The sequence below is a fragment of the Pteronotus mesoamericanus genome, unplaced genomic scaffold, assembly GCF_021234165.1.
Source record: "Pteronotus mesoamericanus isolate MK-2021 breed Mesoamerican mustached bat unplaced genomic scaffold, CSHL_Meso_final scaffold_582, whole genome shotgun sequence".
NCBI lineage: Eukaryota > Metazoa > Chordata > Mammalia > Chiroptera > Mormoopidae > Pteronotus > Pteronotus mesoamericanus.
This window is the reverse complement of record NW_026555323.1, coordinates 3,995,907-4,020,520: the sequence shown is the minus strand read 5'-3', so window position 1 is coordinate 4,020,520 and position 24,614 is coordinate 3,995,907. Positions and strand designations below refer to the sequence as shown.

The following is a 24,614-nucleotide window of genomic DNA, read 5'->3' as shown; positions in this document are numbered from 1 at the left end:
ATGACGTCCCAGTTTTGTTCCCCGGGCTGACAGTTCTCGGTGAAGTGCCTCATGCATGTCTGATAATTGAGCGAATACATGATGGATGGGGCAGTGCAGGGATGGACAGACAGACAGATAAATACAAAGGAACCATCCTGGAAATTTAACTTAGAAAATATAGGAAGATTGATTTTTACAGCCTTGCCTTCTCCTTTGTTGACTTTATGCAAACATCTCTCTTTATTGTTGCATAGCAACTGATTTTGTATTTGTGGTTTTTGTTGAGTGGGTTTTTTTTTTCTTATGGAACATTGAACTTGTATAACAACGTCCAGGCTGGTGAGCATGACTGATGAAGGTTTTTACTGCATCCCCCTTTCCCTTAAAACAGAAAAGGCTGCAGAGCATACAGGTTTATAGCTCTTGGGTTTTTTGTTTTTTTTTTTATACACAGATCTGTGTAAATTGAAGTTTTATTAAAGCAGAAGGAGATTTACAAGTTCAGAATGGCGTGTCTCGTTAGTCATCTTCAACCTGCAATAGATCCCCCATCTTTCCTGGATTTTTGGACCTTGATGTTTTGGGCAGTTACAGGCTGGTGGAATGCCCATCCGTTAGGATTTGGTTTTTGTTTCCTTGCGATTAGATCCAGGTTGTACATTTGGCGCAGGAACATTACAGAAGTGATGCTGTGTTCATGTATTCTAACGGTTCATAATTTTGATTTATTCCATTGTGGGTATATTACCCTGGATCACGTGACTATGGTGGTGTCTGTATTCCTGCGAGAAGCTGATGGAGTAGGCACATAAATGTTTGATAACTGCACAGATACAGGGACTATGATAAAGGTACCTTGAGATTTGAGTAAAAGTTCCCCTAACGTTGACATGAAATAGTATATAAAGTACTAGTGTGCACAGCCGTCAGGCTAGCTAGAATCACAAGTTGTCCTCTCAAAGTTGGAATGAGTAATTTTTAAATACAGTTGTTAGTTGGCAGTGTCGAGAAGCACTTGGTGATACTAATTCCTCCCGTTCTGCAGTTTTATATGGGTGTAACTCTTTCCTCTTCTTTCAGCCAAAGACTTTTTTTTGTTGTTCCAAAAATGAAGTATAGAAGAAAAGCCTTTTATTCCCATTTTAGGTAGTGAGCGGTTTCTTTCTCTTTTTGACCGTAAATGCTACACTAATACGAAAAAGTTTGTCAGGAGCGGATTGATTCTGAGAAACAGACAAGATTTGTTGAGGTGTCCTTCCCCCATTAGGTGTGTGTCTTTGCTTTTGGTTTTGCTTTCTCTTGTCTGGAATGGTTTCTCTTAAGGACCATTGTCATTTTAGACCCAGGCTGCCGCAGAAGGCAACCCAGGTGCGTGTTGCTATGCTAGGGTGGTGCTGAGTCACGTACATTCCCAGGATGTCATTTCATTCCACGTCACGTTTGAGAGAAGGGGAGACACTTAAACGCTGAGACAAACACGGGTGTCACAGAGTGCAGTGCAGTTCTGTGTGGCTTTTTAAGGTGACAGACGAGAAAAGAACTGTAATATGTTTCGGAGGACTGCTTTAGGCTGCCCCTCAGACTCTGGGCATAGACCCTCTCCTCTGTCAGGGCTGCCTCCATGGGAAAAACGGGAGAAACACCCCCCCCCCACCCCGTGTTTTCTCACGGGTTATAAGCTGTGCTTGATGCCCGCCTTCTCTGTGTTCAGTCTGCCGACATGGTCACCCCGCTCTCGTCTCTGCCTTCCTGGCTTTCACAGTTGCCTCACTTCCCATTGAACCCCGTGTTCTTCCAGTGATGCTTTGGTATGCGATCATTTACGTTCAGCAGCGTTCCTTGTGTGAAGTCAGCCCACATTAAGTGTTTCTCTGGTCCAGACCTTTCTCCTAGGAAAGCAGTCTCAGTTGCCGCCGTCCTGGGAATGGACGAACTAGCCGGTGTTTGTAAGTGAATGCGGAGAGGGGCCGCCGCGTCCCTCGGGGACAGGGTGAGACCCGCCCCCCACCCTTTAAAAGCAGACATGCAGAATTGGTTCTCCTGCTCTGAGACCGGTCAGGTTTCCGCGGGGCCTACCGTGCAGGTTCCGGCCTCAGCAGCTTCCCCGGTCTTGCCTCTGCTCAGAGACTGCCCGGCAGGGAGACAGGACCGCCGGCCTGGGGCTGGTTTCCAAATCAGACGTCTCCTTTAGTCAGGCAAACGCTATGTAACTGACCTCAGAAATCAAATGCCCCTACACGCTATTATTTTAAGGATGGAGCCCATTACACCAGCTATAGGTACTTGAAATAGAAAATAGTACCATACCAGAGGCGTGGGAACTCGAGCAAATTATTAAACCACCTTCAAAATGAAAGATCATCACTTTGAGAAAAATAAATGTGTGGGGTTGTGTGTGTCTAATGGCGAACTGGCCGATACTCATAGTCATCCATAGAAAGGCCAGCTGTGTAGCAGCTCAGCTATCACCTTCCGGCTCGCGTATGTCTCTCTCAGCAAATCACTATAAAACGGGTGGAACTGTGTATCCTCTCTAGCTGTCAGGAAACTCGGTAGAGCCCATGTAGCTTGACAGATACCTGGGTTGTCAGGAGAGGAAATTTAAGGACCGGGTTTCTTCTGTCATGACCGATGAGGATGCTGGCTCTGGTAGTGCACACTGGTCTTTCTTCCCTCTGAATCACCAGCGCACCTAGTGATTTAGGGACTAGGAGGTACTGTAAATTATCGGTTATAATAAGGTGATGTCATGCCCACAGCAAACCAGGCAACAAGGAGGAATTAGAGACAGAAATAGTAATAGGTTTTTGTCCAGGAAACCTCAAAGAATATAATGAGGGATTGCCATGTTGATTATTTTAATAAAAAAGGAAAAGGAAGAAAATCCAAAAGACGAAGTATTGAGGCCTTAGCTTCAATAACACAGATTTCAGATTAGAAGCTTGTTGTTTTCCACTTATAAAAATCTCTCTGAACAGCTAAAGAGCTTTTAAGAAATCTCTTACCATAATTTCATGATTCATTTGTTGGTGATGGAGTATGGCATATTGCAAAACAACCGTCACTGAGTGGTCATTTTAACCACTTGTTTGGTAGTTTTTTTATTTTAAAATAATTTTAGGCTTAGAACAATTTCAAGAATAGTACCCTGAGCTCCCATACACCCTGCACCCCGATCTCCCGATTGTTAACATTGACCACGTCGGCTTTATCGTTTTTATCTATGTTGCTTTCCCCTGAACCATGGGAGAGTAAGTTGCAGACACAGTGCCCTTCATCGCCCCCAAATACTTCAGTGCATATTTCCTAAGAACAAGGACTTTGACTTATATAAACACAGTGAGACAAAGCCAGGAAGTTAATATGGACATAATACTGTTATCTAATCTATAGACTCTATATTTATATTTCCTGGCTCCTAATGACGTCCTTCACGACAGAAAAAAAGAATTCCCGTGGCACCTTCCCAGGTCCCACAAACGGTTTATCTGACGGGTCTCTTCAGCGCCCTTTAACTTTGACCTTGTCTTTACCATTCGGGGCCCTGACATTGTCAGAAAGGGCCCCTGAGCTTGGGCTTCTCTGCGGGTCCCTGGCTGCGTGGCGGGCGTCCTTCGCAGGGCCTCACACCATGAGGCACGTGACATCAGCGAGACCTCCATGGGCCGGATTAACTTCGATTGCCGAGTTTTCACTGTAGAATCACTCTTTTTCCCTTTGCAATTAATACGTGTTTTGTAGGGACCTCTTTGAGACGAGGGGCTCCCCGGTTCCTCCGCTCCCCGCCGTCCACTAATTTTCACATCTATTTGTGGTTCTGACCTGGGTCACTCTGATGTTGGTCAGTGGAGGTATAGTCCCAGCCGCACCAGGCAGAGGTTGTCATCCTGGACTCTGGGACGTCCAGGCCAGGAGCAGCCCAAAGGGAGCAGCGGGGGGCCCGAGGGGCTGCCGAGTGTCCCCTGGGTGCGGCCGCTCTGCTGTTCATCACTTACTGTGTTCCGCGTCGCCCGCCCCCGCCCCCGCTCTCTTGGGGGCTGGTAGAACCCAGCACATGCCACTTCAGAGCGTGGCTTTAGGTGTAAACAGTTGTTACTAAAATTATTCGGCAGGGGTTCTGTTTGTTTCCATTACTGGAAAATAGCCTTTGCTGAATCCTGTTATCACATGCTTTTTATTTTTGCATCTTCACCGATGCTAATAAAAGGGGATTTTTAAGAAATGGGGAATCCAGGTCTACACGCACTATACACCCAAAGACCATGGTATTTCTCACCAAATCTTTGCCAGTTCACGCTGGTAGGGGAAAAAGCTGTTTAAACACAAAAACAACTTATCTCACTGGTCCCTTGGGTGTTTTTGCTTGCTTGGGCTCAGCAAGTGCTGCCGGTGGTCACACGTGCCCTGGTCCTCGGATCCCGCTGTCCCTGCCCTGCCCCCGGCAGGCCGGGCAGATGAGAGCCTGCCATAGGCCGCCCCCGGAGTCCCTAAAGCTCATGGGACGCAGGCGGGCCCATTGCGTCAGCTCAGAGGGAAAGCTAAGTGCTGTCAAGGCCTGAGTCCTGCCCTCGGCTGTGGAGATGGCCCTTGGCTGGCACGCCGCCCACCTGAGATCGTTGCAGACCCCTCCTGTCACCACTGGGAGGGCACAGAGGCAGCCTCCCACTCGCTCCGGGGCTCAAGTCGGGAAAGGTGGGAGGTGACCCTCTTTCTTCCGTTCCTCCCCTTTCCACCGCGGCAGCCCAGCGTCTCTGAGGAGGGCAGCCCCCTGCCAGCCCCAGGCCACCGGAGCTGTCGGGCCACACCCGTCTCCCCTGCCACGGGTTCTACTGACCTCTGGTAATCTCTCCCTGCGTGACTCAGCACTGCGGCCCTCGGTGGGGAGTCAGCTCTTTCGACTCAGTGCCTTCCTGCCCCACCTCCCCCGCTTGCCGCCGCCCAGGGTCCTGCTGGGAAGGAGCCCCCTTCTCCCTCAGCTAAATGCTTGGCCCCAGAATGGCCTCACAGAATGAGGCCGGGATGAGGCAGGTAGTGATGGGCAAGTCATCCTCAGGCCTCTTTCTCCAAACACCAGCCTCGCAGAACTGTCAGGATGGGCTTTGCCAGGGACAGGCGTCCGAATCGCAGGTGGTTCTGCAGCGTGCCCGGCGTGGAAAGTCACTGCCCTGTAAGGAGAATGAGGGGAGATTTCCCTTCGCTCTCCCGTGGTACCCTCCCAAGATACACGCGCACACCCCACTTCCTGCAGGCACAGCTGGGGGACCCTCTGAGGGCCGCGGGTGTGGGGTAGTGGGGGACACACAGTGCCCAGGCCCCCGCCCCCCAGACCTGGGCTCACGGAGGGACTGAGCCCCGGGGGACAGAGCTGCCCCAGCCACAGAGCTGCCATGGAACTGGGCCTCCTGGAGGAGGCGGCAGCGGGAGGGCCGTTGGGACGGCCCAGGGCAGTTCTTTGGGGTGAATTGACTTGCTTGCCAGTAAATAACATGCCCAGAGCTCCGTACTTGAAAGGCCACCCCGGCAGGACTAAAGGAGAGTTCACTCAGATACACAGCCCGTGGGAAGCAAAGCAGGCCAGCTTCGCCTCTTGGCATCTTACTGACCAGGCACGTCCACGTTCCAGCACAACAAAGCCTAATAAGTTCATAGCTACCTTTTATTTTGTGTGTGTGTGTGTGTGTGTGTGTGTGTGGCAAAAGTCCTTTCATTTTTTTCTTTCACTGCAACATACAAAAACCAAAGGAGGGTTTTAGAAGCAAGCTGGCTCATGAAATGACTACAAATAATGGTAGCGTTTTGTCTCATTCAGCTTAGATGGTGACGAGCGTGTGGAACTAAAAAATATTTATTTCATGCTCTAAAGGAGTTGGCAACTGTACAGCTATGCCTGGCCTGTCGCGGGTGTTCACCAGATATTTGTTGTGTGACCTGAATTGTGTGAATGAAGTCGCTTTTCCTGGTCCCCTGTTCATTCAGAGCGACACTTCCAAGAGCTTCCGTGACTCATTCATCCCCAGTTGCTGAGGCAGCTGTAAAGCAGGTTAGAAACGGATAAAATGAGCATGCTCCGCCGCTTGTGGGCTTGGAGGGTTCTATTTTGGGGAACACTGAGTCTGTTTTTAGTTTCTCGAAATTGCCTTTTATGCACAAAACCAAAGCAGGACAGATGTGCACCGCAAAAGTAAAAGGCGTGCCGAATTTGACACGTGGGGTTTTCTGCTCCTGGGGTGGTTGCTTCGGCTGGAGTCAGATGTGTTTAAAGAACTTACAGAAAGCTGTCATTTTGAAATTACTTTTGTGTGGAGGGGTTCTCTTAGACTTGCAAAAATGGGAGCCCGAGGCGTGGCCCCCGCGGATGGGAGCGGGCGTCCTGTGCGGCGGAGACAGCCTGAGCTGGTCAGATGCAGTGAGCTGGCAGCTGGGACGCAGCAGCTGTGGCCTGGAAGGGGAACTTGGACGGAGGGATCACCCCGTTTAGGAACGGGTTTGGCTTAGGCCAAGTCTGCCCATGCCCGGCTGGCGCTCAGCAAGCAGGGGCCCCGGGGCAGCGACAGGCTGTCATCAGGGGCCTGTGGGCTTTTTCTGTCAAAGGCGGGACTGTAAATATTTTAGGCTTTGTGGGCCGTAGAGCCCCTGTCCCAACGAAAGCAGCCCCAGGCGACAGCCGAACAGATGAGCGTGGCCGTGTTCCAAAAACACTTTTAGCAAGAGGCCGCCAGGGCAGCTGTGGGCCAGGGCTCACGGGCCTCTATGCCAGTTACAGACGCAAGCGCCTCAGATCTTTATTTGCCGGTTCCTTGTCCGTCCGGCCAGCCCTCCGTACAATGGGAGCAATACCTGGGCCTGGCGTGAGAGCACACGAAATGAACCGTGAAACGCCGCTCAGACAGGAGGAGCCGCCGCCGCCTTCTCGGTGAGATGTCATCCTGCAAAGTGGCACTTACATCACAGTATGTTCGTTGGCCCGTGTGTTTACGGCAGTAGGCACATTTATAATTTATGACTTACAAGGGCTAAACACCGTACCAAACACCGGAGACAGGCTGTGGAGGCCGACGGCGGTGTCTCTCTCGAGTAACAGTCCCGGGTAGGGATGCCAGGGCGGCAGGGGCTCTGTCCCTCGGGTCATTTAGGGACCCAGCTTCTGGATTGCCTTGCGCTTCTCCAGAGTCACCTGCAGCCTCGCCCGCCCTGGCGTGGCTGTGACGCCGGAGGTGGGCGGCCTTGAGGCCCGGGCAGCGAGGGGCGCACCTGGCCCCGCCCATAGCCGAGAACGAGGGCCACACCTGACTGGACAGAGGCGAGTGGCTGGAGCCAGGCCATCGTCTGCCGCCACAGTGATCAGGTCGCCGCCTGTGCCACGTGACTGAAAGAAATCTTTCCGTCCGCAGTGAATCCAGAGCAGCCTGGTGGCTGCGGGTGTTTGTTCTCAGGTTGCAGGTGTCAAGGCATCTGAGTATCACTTTTGGAAACCGGGGTGCTGTGCTGAGGTCAGACGTTTAAAGAACAGAATTGCACGAGGCAGTTTAATTGACGTGGGGGTTAAAAAGGCTCCTAATTTGAGATCAAAACAGGAATTAGGCTTCTGACAAGCACTTCCATTGGCAAGAATCATCGCCTGTTAGTAACTGGTCATGAGCGTGTTCTAGTTTTAGTTTTGGTTTTTATGTTTGCTGTGTTGCACAAGGCTCTTATAATTTAGTTTTATATAAATGCCAGTGATTTGGGATGTCCTTAGGTACTCCACCCATGTTTTCCTCTCCTGGAAAATCATTCTGGCTGTAATAAAAGGATATAAGGGTTCTGTTGGGAATATTCTCGAAATATAGTGTGAAACTTCACAGATCAGTCCAGATGGGGGGTTTCCCTGGGGATATCGCCCTTTAAATGGGTATTACGCAGATTTTAGCTTTCCCTTACAATAACACAACCCTGGGGGTACATTTGTGATAAAACTGGCATTTGGGGAGCACAGAAACCCCTTATTATTAGTTATCAAAGCTTAACGTGGTGTGTAAAGAAGGAATCTCATGAATGGACTTGCTGTCACATTTATCAGTAATTTGAGGGAGAATCTCAAATTGCATTAATTACCACCACGTTTGGGACGAAATAAAGCCAAGCTTGTGGTTCTTGAGCACGTGCATAGATACATACTTGCGAATCAGCTACAACAAAGACTAAACTGATTAAAACTAAACATACATTGCTTCTTGGTGTTCTAGGAACACGCCTGGCGTTCCTTGGGAGTCGCTGGTGTTGGTTACATACACGCAGTGTAACGGCTCAGCGAGTCGCACTGATGCACTTGAAAAGAAGCCAGAGCGTTCGCAGTTAAGTGGGGGCTTTTATTGCTCATGTGGCTAATTGTTCTGTAGTTGACAGTGTTTGAGTGCGCAGTCCTACTCGGGGACATTACAGTGTTGTGGCGTCTCTGAGTTATTTTGACACCAGTTGAACCCTAAGGTAGTAACAGGGGAGGTAGGAATGGAGTCCATGTTCCGTTTGACCTCTGAGTTTTCCTGTTTCCTGTCGGTGAACGTGGGCTCCGTAATACAGACCTTCCCTGTCTCCTTTGTCTCGCAGTGTCACCGTGCTGTGTGACACCTGGCCTTACCCTCAGGATGGGACACAAGAAAAGGCCTGGCCAGGAGGCTGGGAAAGAAAGGTTTTCATTCTGCTGTTATCATTTATATTTATGGGGTTTCATAAGTATTACATTGTTCAGCTAGAGTATGCTTATTTTACATACACATATGCTTGGTATATTTATACACAATTTATACTGACTAACTTGGGTTAAGAAAGTATGTAAATTTTTGTTTTTTTTTGTGGCTTATGATTTTAGTGTCTCTTTTTCATTGGCTAAGGTCTTGACTGACCAGGAGTAGAATAGCTTGGTTTTATTCAGCAGGTGGCGGTGGTAACTATTTCAAGGCAACAAGACGGTCAGACATAGAATTACTGCTCAGATATGATCTACAGCAGGTCCTCGAATAACATCGTTTCATTCAATGTCATTTCACTGTAACATTCAGGGACTTTTTAACTCTTATTTATATCTATTAGCCCGTGATAAAATTGGTTTTGTTATGCGCCCTGTTGCTTAAAGTTCCAGGACCTGTTGATGATGATGTTAAGCGAAGGCTTACTGTACCCGTAAGTTAATGCACACTGTATCGTTTGCAGAGTGTAACAAGTTTTCTTATTTACCTTGCGTGTGACTATGTCCCTGAGAACAACACTTTTTTAAATGTCAGCAAGAGGAAGTTTATAAGCGAGCCCTCATCCTTTCGGTATTCTATAATGAATGGATGTTGCTTTATAATAAAAAAAAACGGTTTCAAAATAGTAATTACACATGACCTGAATATTTTTACAAGATGACATTTTAGGCGTCACGCGGCAGACACAGCCAACTGCCGACATGGCGGGGGGGTAAGTCTGCACGTGATCCGCGGACCCTCTTCATTTCACTGTAGCCGGTCTTGATTATAAGACACATATTGTGGAGTCTGTTTGAAGCTCTGGGGCAAAGAGAGAGATGAGATCTTATCTCCCTTGGCAGCCTTTTCAGACTTGTGCTCTTAAAAATAGACCTGTGACTTCGTAAAGGCCCCCGTAGCTCCCCCGCCCCCACCTTCCTGGCTGTCCCGGCCAGTCACGTGCGCACACGGTCGGGGTTGTGACTGCGTTCGTTCGGAAACAGGCAAGTTAGGAAGCGGGGCTGTGCAGGGACAGGGGCGCCTTGCATGTGCGGTCGTTCTGGTCCAAGCAGGAGCGGGAAGTTCTGCCTGCAATCGATGAAGTCCCACTGCGTCTGATGTTTAGAAGCAGTTGTCCCCATTCTTCCTCTAGTACTCGCTTCTTAGTTGTATTTAATGGTACAGAATATGAGACAGGAAACCAGGACTCTACGGGCAACCCTAAGAGCTGGATAGTCCCTAGGGCCATGGGATTTAACCAAAGAAGTGATTTTAAAGTGCCACGGTGAGTGTCGTATTTTGTTACCTAGCCTGCCGGTTTCTCATCTGAGGTGCCCACGTGAAATCGGGGGGCACGTAGGAACAGGGTAAGCGAGAAACAGGGGAGGAAACCCATTTAAATTGCTGAGATCCTTTTCCCTTGGAGGAGCGTTTTCATTCCGTTTACTTTCAGTTTCGAGTACTTGAAGCCCGTGTGTAAGTAAGTGTTACTAATAAAACAAAAGGCATCCATTCCTCTCGTTGGGAATGGTTTTCTTTCCATTTTTCTGCCTTAAGGATTATTTGAGTGCTCTAACCAGTAACGGCTTCACTGCCCCAACCTCAGTCGCTGTATCCTGCGGGCACTGGGGGAAGGTTGCTCCGTTCTTTTGAGTGAGTCATTTCCACTTTAAAAGACGACCAGGCTGGCATTTGGATCCCGCTTTGTTCTGGGGCCGGGCCAAGGCGGGGCGGCTGCCAGCCGCTGACTGTAAGTAAGCAGAGGGGAAGGAAGTGGGCGGGGAGGAAGGTGTGGAAATCCATGCGGAACGCAGGAGGCACCTTCCCTGGAATGACCCTTCCCCTGCGGCACCCCACCCGCGCCCGCCGGGGCTCCGTGCCCCCACCTGCTCACACAGCCGACGGGGCCCTACCGCGCCCTCCGCCGCCGGGAGAGTGGGTTTTCCCAGGAAGCGGAGGTTCCTGAACGTCCTCGTCATCCCAGTGTGGAAAATGGTGCCGCCGCCAGGAAGGTTCGTGTTGTGCCACCGTAAGAGAGGACTCGCCTGCTCTTGGCATTGGCCCTTCTGCTTTCTCTGACCAGAATGTGGTTCCGGAGTTTCCACGCTTGTTCAGGAAGATGGGGACATCCTTTGTAGCTTTTAAGCCGGCCTTATTGATGATGCCATCGAAGGACATGCACGCACACGCCCGCCACACACACGCAGATGCGGACCCACTGCATGACCTAACCCCAGACTTACAGGGGGCCGCACTGCACATGCCAATGAGACTCGCGGTGCGCCGCGTGGAGAGCCCGCGGGAGAACGCGTAGGTTGCCCAGGCGAGAGAGCCCCAGGCCAGGTGGCCCAGCCCTAGTCCCTGCTCCTTGCTCCCACGCGGGGCCCTTGCGCAAAGTCAGTGAGTCACATTTGATGAAGAAATGAATGTTCTAGATAGAGTACAGCCTCCTCCTTAACCCCTTGCTACCCCCAAGGCTCTGCTCCGACGTCCCCCAGCAGAGAGGCGTCCCGGCCCAAGTGTCTGAACGCAGCGCCCCCTCCCTGCTGCCTCCCTGCGGTGCTTCCTCGCACCTGGGATCGCAGCCCCATGCGTTACCTGTTCAGTGTAACCTGCCTGTCCCTGCCCCGGCGTGTGAGCTCCCGGCCTCAGCAGGTGCCCCGTGCCCTGAGCAGCGCCTGCCAGGCGACCACCTCCAGGGGTCCAGAACCGGAGCCGAGGGCCCGCCCCGGTCCAGCTGCAGATGACAGCCGGGCACCGGGCAAGTTGCCGAGCATGTAAACTTGAGCCTCCCGGTTTTTAAAACGTAGGAAGCACTAGAACTACCCCGTAAGATCGAATGAGTGCAGGAATGCATGGGAGAGGCTGTCGGCTTCCTGGAGAGGTTGATCACTCACGTTGTGATGAAATCACCTCTGTGGCGAGTCCGGTTGGCGAGACTCCTCCAGGGAGAGAGGGAGCCCTTCCTAGAGCCCCTCAAGCCAGGCCCAGGGTGAGGCTGCCGCCCACTCCCGGGCTTCCCATCCTGCGCGTACTTAGCCTTTCCTTGTATGTGGCTTTTTACACTCCCCCTGCCTTTAACGTGAGTGTTCAGTGTTTGGTGCCTTATTTGCGTAGGCCTGTTTGGAGATAGTTCTGCGTACAGTCCTCCTTCATAATGGTGCCATGTGTGCTTATCTCTGGGGAAAAAACCCAGGTGCTGTCAGGAGAGCCGAAGTGACTCCCACAAGGTCCACGTGACTCACAGGCAGAGGTGGGTGTTCAGACAACACTTTTCAAAGTCAGGCCCTCGCCTTTCACCGTCGCTGCCGGCCACGCAGACCCCCGGCCTTTACTCGCGGACCCTTGGTTTCCACCCAGTCGCTTTGCTCACTGTCGTAGGTAGAAGGCTGAAGCGACTACCAACAGTTTTTGTTTTACTTTGCCACACTGAATTCTCAGTTGTTTTGAAACATATCAAACCTTTCTCAAAGGTACTTAGAGTTCAGAATTTGACACTCACCGTTCCAGGCACATACGTACAGTTCTCCTTTTTGCCCCCAGAGGCCCAGCTTTATTCCCATAAAAAATTTTACTTTTTCGAATGGAGTCTTTAAAATACGAAGCAGCTAATCCTTGAACTTAATTGGATGAAAATTGGCAAAGCCTATACACAGAAATAATTAGGGGAGACCTAATTAGGGGACATGTAGGGTCACCGTAGGCCGTAAGAGCCGGGGACAGGCCCACTTGATACTTGTGGTCTTGGCCTTATTATTAACACATTTTTCTTGCATCTCAAAGGGCCCTGCCTTAGACGATAAATTATCTGGACTCCCTACCGATAGGTGCATGAGAATGTTAATTTAAATTCTTAAAACTTGTGCATATGGTGTTTTTGAAACGTCGTCCACCAGTTACAGTAGGCGTCTTGACATTCAGGCAACCCGTATCTTCTTGGAGCTAATTTCCAGGACCAACAGATAAGAAAACAAATTCTCTGCAATGCACTGAAGTGCTGTGTAAATCAGAATTAGAAATGGATGTCGATGTGGAGCGGTGATAGTCTGTTGATGTGGCGGAAATATGTAGTTAATGATGGATATCACTGTAAGCAGTTACCAGGAAGAACCAGGACTTAATGGGAATGTTGGCTTCCATTGCCGGAACAAGAAGGACATTTGCTAATGAAGACCGTAGAAGGTATTTGTTAACGGCAAACGACATGTGGGTGGTGAGTGGTAACTCGCAGCTGGGCCAGACAGTCCTGGGAATATTGTGACCCTGACTTTTATAAGCCCCTCTCAGATTTACCCCAGAATGACTCACCGTGCTGGGACTCACAGAATGGGAGGTGGCTTTGCTGGAGTCCAGGACTCGGGGCCCTTTTTATGGACACTCGATACTAAATGAAGCCATCCATGGTCATGAGTGCATCTCAGAAAATCTTCACTGTGTTTTGAGCAAGGAAAAACCGTGTGATTATTAAATAGGCCCTACGCATTGATTTGTGTTTTCTTTTGCAGTACTTTTTAACTTTCCATTTTGTAATCTTCTTCCAAAGAATATGCCAAAGTGTAGATCACTGAAATAATTTTATAACAATAAGTTCCTCTTGAATTCTAAACTTGGTATTGAAAAGCGTTTATAACAAAAAACTATGTATTTGTTATACCCCTGCAGTTCTTAAAATGAGCTGTTATGAACTGCATATCCTTAAACTATTTTTTATCTATAGCAGATTTGGAGGTTTGTTTTTATAGGATGGAAACAGTTCATTTGGCTATACGTTGATACTCTTTAATGCTGCAGATACATTTTGACCCAGTGAAGGCAGAATCCTGTAAATATTGTAACACAATACCTCACCCTCATCAGAATGGATGGGTAGAAGCACATTAGGGCAAGTCTTTAGGATTCCATGTGTCTGGTCCTAAAAGAGGAGCACATAAGATCTTAGAATTCTTTACATTGAAGGAACCTCTAGTACAACACAGTCATTTTATCAGTCAGAACACTTGAGACCCAACAAATTCAAGTGACCTGCACACGGTCTTACAACATATTATCGGCATAAAAGTAATAAATGTCTCTGTGTAGTCCTAGTTCTTAACCGTTATTTTTCTTACATTGTCATATTCTCAGCTTTCTTCCAGAGAAATAATAGTTTCATTTTTATAACCAGGAAATCGCTAAACACTTACTTTAGTCATATGATCGTACCGCCTAAGGATTAGGGACTTCGATCCTGTTGAATCCTAGGAGGTTGCCTGGAGTTCAGAAATTAAATCTTACCTGCGTAGTAGGAACATTGTAGTTAGCAACCAGTTAGCTGTAATGTGACAGAAAGAGGGACAGAAGATAGAAGATGCAGGTGTTCAGCTTAGTGATGCAACCCTTTCTCATTCAAGCATCTAAGAGCGAAGTGGCTGAATTTCCTCTCGCCCCTCAGCACGCCTCCTTACGTCAAGCGGGCATCTTTAAAGGAAAACAAAAGGTAGGCGACGCCCAAGTAACAGCAGCGAAAGCCAGAAACTCGTCAAGACAAACACAAACCAAGAAAGACAACTTGAGAATTTTACAAAGGCTTCCAAACCCGAAAGCAATGCCGGCAATTCCGCCAAGGCTGCAGGGAGGTCTGGAAGTGCGGAACCCACTCGATGGGAAGAGATGGAGGGAAAGGGCGACGGGGGGTGCAGGCAGAAGCGGGAATGGCGGGCCGTGGGGTGCTGTGCCCTCCCAGGCCACAGCCAGGGCTGCCCGGGGGGTCCGAGGGGGGGATCTGGACACTCGGTGGGGGGGCCAGACACCCGGCTGCAGCTTCCCCGTGATCTCCGTCCTGCCTCCCTTTCATGAACCACAGGCGATTTCTGGATCATTCTTCCCCGACATGGCCTGAATACCTCATTGAAACTTTTGCTGTGCTAACAAGCGTTGGAGCGGATGTGGGAAAAGAGGGAACTCGTGTGCACAGTGGGCGAGATCGGAAGATGGTGTGGTCGCTGTGGAAACAGGGTGCAGATTCCTCAGAAAGTTAAGACTGGAACCCACCATGTGATCTAGCAATTCCACTTCTGAGTATCTACCAAAAAAAAAAAAAAAAAAAATTTAGAACACTTATTTGTATAGACAAGTGCACCCTAGTGTTCATTGCAGCGTTATTCACAATGGCCAGACACGGAAACAACCTTCGGTGGACGGTTGGATTAAAAGATGTACACGTGTTCGTGGAACGCTGCTCAGCCGTTAAACGGGCGAAATCCTGCCGTTTGGGGCAACCCGGATGGATCTTGAGAGTATTGTGCTCAGCGAAATCGGTCAGAAAAGGACAAGAACCATACGATTTCACTCATATGTGGGGTATAAAACAAAAAGCAGCAAGCGAACAAGCATACAAAGGAAAAAGCCAAATTCATAGGTAGAAACCAAAAAAGCCAAACTCATAGATAAAACGACAGAATATATTTACCCGAGGGGAGGGGGGGAGGGGACAAAGAGGGAAAAGGGGGTCAGGTTCATGGAGACGGAAGGAGACTAGACTTCGGTGTTACGTACAGAATATAGTATACAGATGCCCTATAAAGTTGGGCTCCTGAAATTTATATAACGTTACTAATCAGTGTTACCCCAATACATTTAATAAAAACTGAAAAAAATTTTTTTGCTGTTTAGATTTTCCTTACGTCATAGCCGGTATGTATCCCTTCCAGCCTGTCGGGCAAGCGGCTTCTTTGTCTAAAACATTTATTTTGTAGCCCTGTTAGTGGGCTAAGTAAAAGCTTCGGGGTGACGCAGGATCGGGGGCACCAGCTAGTCTGGGCATAGGCTTGGCCTTACTTCTAATAAAGTAAGTGCTCTATCACTCACACATACACACACACACACACACACACACACACACTTTTGTCTTCCAATAGATTTCTTCATTTAAAAAAAAAAAAGGAATATAACATAACACTTCTTTCAGCTGGACTTCTGGAACTCAGCCAGAAGGTGCCTACAAGAACTTGACTATAGTTTAACGCCGCTGGTCTGTCCTGGTTCCCGGGGATTTTCGGCTCCCACGAGCCTGTTAGTGATTTTCTCTTCTTATTCATGTCTTCAGCACACACGCGCTGCGTCTCGGGTAAACGTGCCTAGACTTCAGTCACGGTGAAGGTAGCAGCCTCAGACAGCCTCTGAGATGTTCTGAGCCACGGATCCTGAAAATGTTTTGGGGACACGGAATCCCGGCGCGGCTGGGAGATCAGTCACCCACGGAGGCCGTACCTTCGCTGAGGACGCCCATCAGAGCTCGTGGTCCCTGTGCGGCAGGGTGGGAGGGTGGTGATAGCGGAGACAATAATGTGCAGTTACATATTTGGTCTTCTGGAGAGTAACAAACAAAGGACAACTACCTCCTAAGCCTGGGAAGACGTATTTTTCTTCAAAATGTGCTGCCAACTTCTACATTTTCCACGTGTCCTGGTCTGAGGAACCTGGTCTTGGCCCTGTGAGTTCGTTCCAAGGCCATGCTGTCACAGCGGTCCTCATACCCTGTGTTCCTCTGCAGCGAAGTCACCCAGCAGTTGCTTGATACTTGCTGTGCGGAGTGACTCGACTGCTTACCACTAATTCATCCTCTGTCCGTTGCGCATCTCGGGACGTGTCCGGCGCCGAGCTGGGCTCGGCAGGTGAAGGCGGGGACCCTCTGCTCTTCCTTGCCATGCGGTGCGAGGCGCGTGCCCCCAGCCCGACTGCTCCAGCAACGCTCCTGTGCATCGGGCAGCCTACACGGCCAACATCCACTTTCCACAAAATACTGCAGGCTGGACGTTCGGGGACAGGGCGTCCGCACGGTCCTCTTCCGGGGAGGAGCCGCTCCTCGGTGTGCAAACGGCTGCCTGCCCGCCCACCCTGCCCTCTGTGGTCGGGAGCGAGCGCCTGGATCTGGATCGTGGCAGTGGGGGCTTGAAAGCGGGAGCGGCATCAGAGAGGTGCTGCGACTCCGCGCGGAGACCAGGCCTCTGTGATTGGTGTTCGGGGAGGGGGCGGGGCGAAGGGCGGGCGCCAGAATGTTGGTGGTTCTCCCTTTCGTTTCGGAGCCAGGTCAGAATTCAGTGGGAAGTGAGTGCACCCACGCACAGAACCCGGCCGGCAGCCCAGGCTCTTTTTAAAAGTTTTAAGGCATTTTTTTGGAAGTTTAATGTCCCTTCTTTTTACTCTTTACCACCTTTATGTAGTGATACCTTATAGTATTGTATAGAAAACGATATTGGGATGTAAAAATGCTAACCTGTATTCTTTTTGTTATTATGTTAATTGCAGTGGCTCCCAGATTTTTTTTAAAAAGTCAAAAATACGTGTCCAAAGGTAAAAATAAATAAACTACTTGGTCCAAATCCACGTCACTTCCCTCAAGGGTTAGCATTTAACAACGAGAAGGAAAGACAACACCGAGCCATAAATGAAACTGCTAGTTTATCAGATGCCAACCTGAAATGTTGTCTTTATCTGTTGCGCATTTTTATTCTTCATTCCGCAAGGCTTTGCAGAGGTCCAACAGATGTTCGCCGTCTCGTTGCCTGAACGTACCAGGCCATTAAGTGTATTCTCTGTCTAACTTGAGGGAGCAGACCGTCCTGGCCGACGGAGCTCAAGCTTTTGTTGCCCTCAAACCCATAGCGTAGGACAGAGGGGGAGTTGGGTGGGCTAAGGAAGCCGCCTTGCATTGAGTGCCATTCGCTTGTCATCCCAAGCCCCCCACGGTCTTCCACGTGAGCGCCTTTCTTCACAGGAAAGCTTCCTCCTCATCCCCTTCGCTTGCAGAATTATCCTGGCCCATCCGGGTTGTTGAGGAAGCCTCGCTCCTTGACGCAGTTGACAGCTCTTTATGAACCCTTCTAATCGCGGTGGGCTGCCACAGGCTGTCTCTCCCTAGGGCCTTTGGTAGGCTGTGGCTCATAGAGAAAGCATTCTCCTATTTAGATTTTTTAAAGGACGCAGGTACGCAAAGAAGTAGAAAAATCGCGCGACACTCTGTCACGTAGCACTTAAAAACGCCTTCTTTTTTTTTCCCCTAACAGATGCAGCAGCTTTTCTATGAGAATTACGAACAGAACAAAAAGGGGTACATTCGAGACCTCCACAACAGTAAAATCCACCGCGCCATCACGCTGCACCCCAACAAAAGCCCCCCCTACCAGTACAGGCTCCACAGCTACGTGCTCAGCCGCAAAATAGCCGAGCTCCGCCACCGCACCATCCAGCTGCACCGAGAGATCGTCCTGATGAGCAAGTACAGCAACACGGAGACGCACAAGGAAGACCTGCAGCTCGGGGTCCCGCCCTCCTTCATGAGGTTCCAGCCCCGCCAGCGGGAGGAGATCCTGGAGTGGGAGTTCCTGACGGGGAAGTACTTGTATTCGGCTGTGGACGGCCAGCCCCCCCGCAGAGGGATGGACTCCGCGCAGCGGGAGGCCTTGGACGACATCGTCATGCAGGTCATGGAGATGATCAACGCCAACGCCAAGACCAGGGGGCGCATCATCGACTTCAAGGAGATCCAGTACGGCTACCGCCGCGTGAACCCCATGTACGGGGCCGAGTACATCCTGGACCTGCTGCTCCTGTACAAGAAGCACAAAGGGAAGAAGATGACGGTGCCCGTGCGGAGGCACGCCTACCTCCAGCAGACCTTCAGCAAGATCCAGTTTGTGGAGCACGAGCAGCTGGACGCGGTGGAGCTGGCCCACAAGATCAACCAGGAGTCGGGGTCCTTGTCCTTCCTCTCCAACTCCCTGAAGAAGCTCGTCCGCTTCCAGCTCCCTGGCTCCCGGAGCGAGCGCAGAGAACCCAAAGAGAAGAAGATCAACATCTTGATCCCCTTGTCGGGACGCTTTGACATGTTCGTGAGGTTCATGGGGAACTTCGAGAAGACGTGCCTCATTCCGAATCAGAACGTCAAGCTGGTCGTCCTGCTGTTCAATTCCGACTCCAACCCCGACAAGGCCAAGCAGGTCGAGCTCATGCGCGATTACCGCATCAAGTACCCGAAAGCCGACATGCAGATTCTTCCCGTGTCGGGAGAGTTTTCCAGAGCCCTGGCCCTGGAAGTGGGATCCTCTCAGTTTAACAACGAGTCTCTGCTCTTCTTCTGTGACGTCGACCTCGTGTTTACTGCCGAATTCCTCCAACGATGCCGGGCAAATACCGTTCTGGGCCAACAAATATATTTTCCAATCATCTTCAGCCAGTACGATCCAAAGATTGTTTATAGCGGGAAAGCTCCCAGTGACAACCATTTTGCCTTTACTCAAAAAACTGGCTTCTGGAGAAACTATGGGTTTGGCATCACTTGTATTTACAAGGGAGACCTCGTCCGTGTCGGCGGCTTTGACGTCTCCATCCAGGGCTGGGGGCTGGAAGACGTGGACCTCTTCAACAAGGTGGTTCAGGCCGGTCTGAAGACATTCAGGAGCCAGGAAGTGGGCGTTGTCCACATCCACCATCCAGTCTTCTGTGATCCCAACCTGGATCCCAAGCAGTACAAAATGTGCTTGGGGTCCAAAGCCTCAACCTACGGGTCCACACAGCAGCTGGCTGAAATGTGGCTGGAGAAAAACGACCCAAGTTACAGTAAAAGCAGCAATAACAATGGCTCAGTGAGGACAGCCTGATGTCCAGCTCCGCTGGAAAAGACGTTTTTAATTATCTAATTTATTTTTCAGAAATTTTTTTGTACGATCAGTTTTTGACGTCCACACAAGGATATATTTTACACGTGACTTTCTTACAAAGGACTCCTTCCAGGATGAGCTTTTGGAACAATAACGTGATCATGTTTGCCTTTGAACACATGTTCTTCCTGAACGTTTTGTAGCAGACCTGCTTCCTTGTGGCTTGAAATGTACGTGATGAGCGAAACTTTTGTTTAGTGTTATATTTCTTTTCCAGACCCCTTTGCTACAGTCCTAGGGCAGAAAACCTGAATTCCTGCAAAGTATTATTGTAACAAAGCACTGTAGCTCTGCTCAGTGTTTTGTTTTAACTGTTAACGATGCACAGTTTCTACCTTTTGTCTTTTTTACAATGATTTTTTTTTTTTAAAGCCATTTTGCGTTCCGGTTGTAAAATAAGGAAATGTGATAACAGTTGAATCATCCTCTTCAGGAGAGCTTTCCAAAGTGTTTTCTTGTGCCCATTGTGGTCACGTAGGGTTTGACAAGCGAAAGGAGCAAGGAAGACACAATAAAATAATGTGGCCGTTCTTGTATTCGTGTGGCCCACATGGACCTGGCATTCCGTTCCAAGAAGGATTTGATACTTTCCTTCCCACCCCTTCTCTTTAAAGGATACAATATTAATCTTTAGAATGGCAAAGAATTAAGGTAATAAATCTAATGTATGCAAACTAAAGCAAAAACAACCCCCCCTCCCCCTCCGATGAAAGTATTGGGAAAAAATATACTTGCTTTTGTTCTCTTCATCCTGTGTTACCTTGGCGGGGACAGCCCTTTCATTCTTTAATCACCGTTTGTTTTATCCTTTGTATCTGAAATACCTTTAATTTATTTAATATTCATTGTTTAGAGAGCTGCCATTTCTCAAGTACCTGTTAGTTAGTATTTATGTGTATCGGGAGTGTGTTCGGTGTTTTTTTGTTTGCAGTAAACTGATCTCCAAAGATTTCCCTTTGAAAATGCCCCCCCTCCCTCCTTCCTACATTCCTTACTGTTTTACTAAATATTAAGTGTTCTTCGACAATTTTGGTGCTCACGTGCTTTAGGGACAAAAATGAGATGGATCTTTCATTATACCAGAAAGTTTGTTTTAAATTCACGGATCAAATGTGCCTTAATAAATTTGTTTTTTCACTTAGATTTCAAACCGTCACAGACTTGCCATTTTAATATCCGTCATTGGAGATCTGCTCCTTTGTAAATAGCCTGTTGCTCCTTTGGAAAAATAAACCAGTGAACAGTATTTTTCAATCGGACTCTTCAGAGCCGTTTTGTCTCGTGCCTCCTGTTTTAGCCGAAGAGTTCGTTGCGTTGCGTTTGGAGAATAAAACAACTTAAACACGGAGTCACCAGGTTTTTCAGTTTATTGGAGGGGAATGTTTGTGGGGGCTGCCGTTTGGGAGTGAAACGACCCCGACCTCCGAGGGCTTCTTTCCCCGTTTTCTCCTGGAATGGTCTTGTCTTGGTTCGTCCTTTAGTGAATCTGTATTCTTTAGAACGGGGGTCTTCCAACCAGACCCCTCCCTTCCCCCGGCCCCCGGCCCCCAGCTCCGTGGAGCGAATGCACCTTCCTGGCCCCGGAGCGGGCGTCCTGGGCCTGTTGGAACCCGCATTTGACCAAGTGCTGAAGGAACGCTGGGTCACGAACGCGTTCAGGGTTTTAGGATGGATGCAGCTACAGGATAAATTGCATACAATTGCTGTGTCGTCCAAGAATTTTAAAAAAAAAAGAAAAGGGCCAGGTGTTTGATGGCAAGGTAGCAAGCTTTGTGGATGTGACACACTCCCAGGACAGGTACTTCCGGGTAGTGACAGCCAAGACCCAGTATAATGACACTGTGCCCACAGAAGGAAATGCCGCCATGCCACGTAATTGCCGTTTACTTTCTGGGCGTGTTGAGTTTTTCCTTGAGCAAAAAGCAGAGACGTTTCTATTCTTCAGTAAGGAAGAGCGCAGTATATATCTTAATAACAAAGTGATGTAAATTCCATCATACTAGCAAACTAGAGGGATTTGGGACATGGTGCAACGGCTTTATCGAGCTTACATGTCCTTCCGGCGTCTTGGTGTCACTTGGTTAAGATGCGCCATCTCCTTCCCTCTTCCCACTCCTGCTCGAGTCTGTTTCTCCTCTCTGTTGGTGCTTTTGGAGGCGCGACCCTCGCTTCATCAAGGTCCGGTGTCCAGAAGTGCTCTCGGACCCTGTCCCAGCCCCGACCCCGGCCGTCTCTGACCTGGACTGTATGCCCACTGGACTCCTGGTTCACGCTCTTCCCGGCCACTACAGGTCTGGCTGCCGGGGTCCCTCTTCCTAAAGCGCCCCTCCAAATCAGCAGTTTCAGTCACCGCCTCCAGCCAAACTGGACTCAGGTTGTGGGAACGTGTGTCTCGCCTGCTGTGCCCTCTGTCTGTCCCCACGCCAGTCCCCTGGGCCACTAGACCTGTGCTCTGGGAGCAGCGGACACTCCTCACTGCTCTGATACCTTCCCACGCCCTTCCCGTGTAGATGTGAAACGTTGGGCTGAACCCCCCCCAATAGGATTTTTCATTTGTCACCGTTAAAAGTCTGAAATGTAAACAGATTCTTCGGCTGGGGGGGCTCATATCCATCAGCGCGTTCAGCTTCAGCACGTGCCTTGTCCCCGGCAGTATTTCCCGAACCGCAGCCTTGTCCGCGAAGCTCCATGAGTTTCCCCAGTTCAGACTTGGACCTCTTCATTCAGCATTTTGACTCTTCTAACAAAGACATCATGGAGCAGAGAAGTAGACTGGCAGGCTTTCTCTATGTCTGGAATCAATTTATTGACCATTTCTTTCAAACGATTCCTTTGTACCTCTCAGGTCATGTTTTCCATCAGCTTCCAGATTTGGCGGACCTGTGGATGTTGAGCAAAGGGGTTTTCCAAATTCGATTATTGCTTTTTTTTTTTTTTTTTTTCCTTTAGTAAAACCACCACAGGCTAGATGAAGTGAATTACTGTCACTAGTCTGACATCAACATGACCTTCGATTACGGTCCGCCGTTTCTGACCATGGGTAAGATCCATGCCCTGGAAGTAGGCCGCTTTTGCCCTGAACAGCCTTGCTCACTAGCCTGAATTTCTTAAGAGCACGGTCATCCTTCCGCCCATCAGCTGGGCTCGCTTCAAAAACACGACCCTTGAAAGGGCCATCAGATGTGATCTTGGTTCCTGCAGTTTTTGTGACTTGCTGTTTTCCCACTGCTGCTTTTACGTGCACCGGTCCTTCCAGAAAATGGGTCAACCACTCTCTTCCTGGTTCCCTCTGCCGCCGTTTGGAAGGTGCTTGCTCTTGCTGACCGTCCCAAAAGGTCAAGACTGAATTCTGCGGTTATGGGATACAGTTTCCCTCCGGGGATCCCCTTGAGGGCAGACAAGTTCTTGGCACGCTGGCGGCACCCCATAGGTTGGGCCTTGTGTCTCGTTGCCCCCCACCCTGTACTCTCCTGATGGAAGGCCTCCTGTCCTGTCTGCCCATCACTGCGGGCCCCATGCTCATGACCCGGAAGTAATTCATTCCTTCCCTTAAATTCGGAATGCTTTCTAGTATACACCTCTTTGTTTCATTGGTTGCTTTACACTTTGTCTTAGCGTGCATTACTTTATTTTAAACACAGAAGAGGATTAAGAGAATGAAATGGTGCATAACGCCACAAACCAGATGGCTCCTGTTAGCAGGACTTAAAAATCAAGACGAATGCGTGAAGATGGTTGAGCGAGGGGAAGCGATCACTAGGCAAAAAGGCATGAGCTGGAACCTCCTCTGTCTTTACTGCAAGCTCTGAGCCCTCAGCTGCGGAGAACCGCTCTTGGGGCTACGGGGGGTGACCTGTGTATAGGCTAGCGCTGATTACATTTTTATCTTGCACAAATGGGAGGCAACCACGTGCTCGCTTGGGCATGTGGACCTGTGCCAGCCCCTGGCTGTGCGACAAAAGTGGACCTGCGTTCCTGATGGCTTGGTGGGTTTTTTTCCAGAGGGCGGGGAGGGGCGCGGCAGGCATTGTGGCTGCATGTGTGGGAGCCCTACGCGGATCTGCACCCCTTCTGGGTGGCAGGGTCCCCGTCCCAGCACTTGTCACTCTGGGCCAGTGTGAGATGTAGCTGCACAGGGACCGTAGCCATTCCAGGGCGCACCTGCTGGGAGACGGGGCCGCAGGTCAGGAGGGAGAGGCCACGTGACAATCTCTTGGCAGCAGAGTAGACACCGGGAGCGAGGGACGTGGGCCCCCGTTCACCGAGTGCTGAGCCCAGAGAGAAGTAGAGGTTGCCACTGCCCCCTCCCCCAGCCCAGGGCACAAAAGTAGCCCTGATCCTCTGAAACCCCTAGTTTCATGCGTCCCCTAGTCCGCAGGAGCCCCATCCGTCCAGCCGATGGAGTTCTTAGTCTCTGTAGACAAAGCCTGTCCTTCCTGCCCAGCCCCCCAACCACATCCTATTTCACGAAGCCTGAGCCCCACTCCGTGGACCATCCTTCTGTGCCCTGATGTGGGGAGGCCGCCAGTACATGCCTGTGCCCGGACCAGGCTGGGACAGCTCACACCACTTGTCAGGACGTGTGACCGAGCTAAATGGCAGCCACGTTTTGCTTCCACCCTGTGCCCTGGGGGTGCAGGCACCCCTGCAGCTCTTCTGTTTACCCCTGTGTGTCCGCAGTAAAATGTGCTGGGAAGCCCAGCTCCCGTGCCCTGCCTACTGAGGACAACGTTAGGTTAAGGTGGGCGTTCAGAGGCGTGTCCTGATACTGGGTCTCTTGCCTTCCAAGGCTCATCCTCCAGGGAGGTGACAAGCCTATGGGACTGTGTGTGGCTGCTAAGGGGCTCTGCCCTGGCTCTAGGCTTCCAGAGTCTCCCCTCTGCGTTCTTGTCACCAGGGAAGCTGGGCCAGCCCTCCTACACCTGCACCGTGCCCGCTCTGGGGATTAGGCTGGGTGCCTGGGTATAAATTGCTGTAATCTCGTCTGCAAAGGCGCTTATGTGCCACAGAGCCTGGGGGCGAGTCGGGGCGGGGGCGGCGTCTTTCTCCGGGAGTGACTGTGCCTGTCTCTGTGGGGCCGTCCCGCTATGCTGTCCAAGTCCTCGAAAGATGCCCCTTCTGTTCTACATAGAGGAAAAGGCTGCCAACACCCGATCTGCTTAGTCTAACTGGTTACGGACGCAATGAAAAGTTACAGTGCGATGATCAAATTACAGCGACTCATTTTGCA

The 24,614-nt window shown here is 50.1% G+C and overlaps 1 protein-coding gene across 1 annotated transcript in view; it reads left to right on the top strand.

Annotated features, from left to right (window-relative positions):
* Positions 1–20,493, top strand: part of CHSY1 (chondroitin sulfate synthase 1) — a 44,215-nt gene extending 23,722 nt beyond the window's left edge. The window contains exon 3 of the mRNA XM_054561924.1: positions 17,732–20,493. Coding sequence (XP_054417899.1) covers positions 17,732–19,324 — 1,593 coding nt within the window. The 3' untranslated portion in view covers positions 19,325–20,493. The remainder of the gene's footprint in view (positions 1–17,731) is intronic.
* Positions 20,494–24,614: the final 4,121 nt, after the last annotated feature.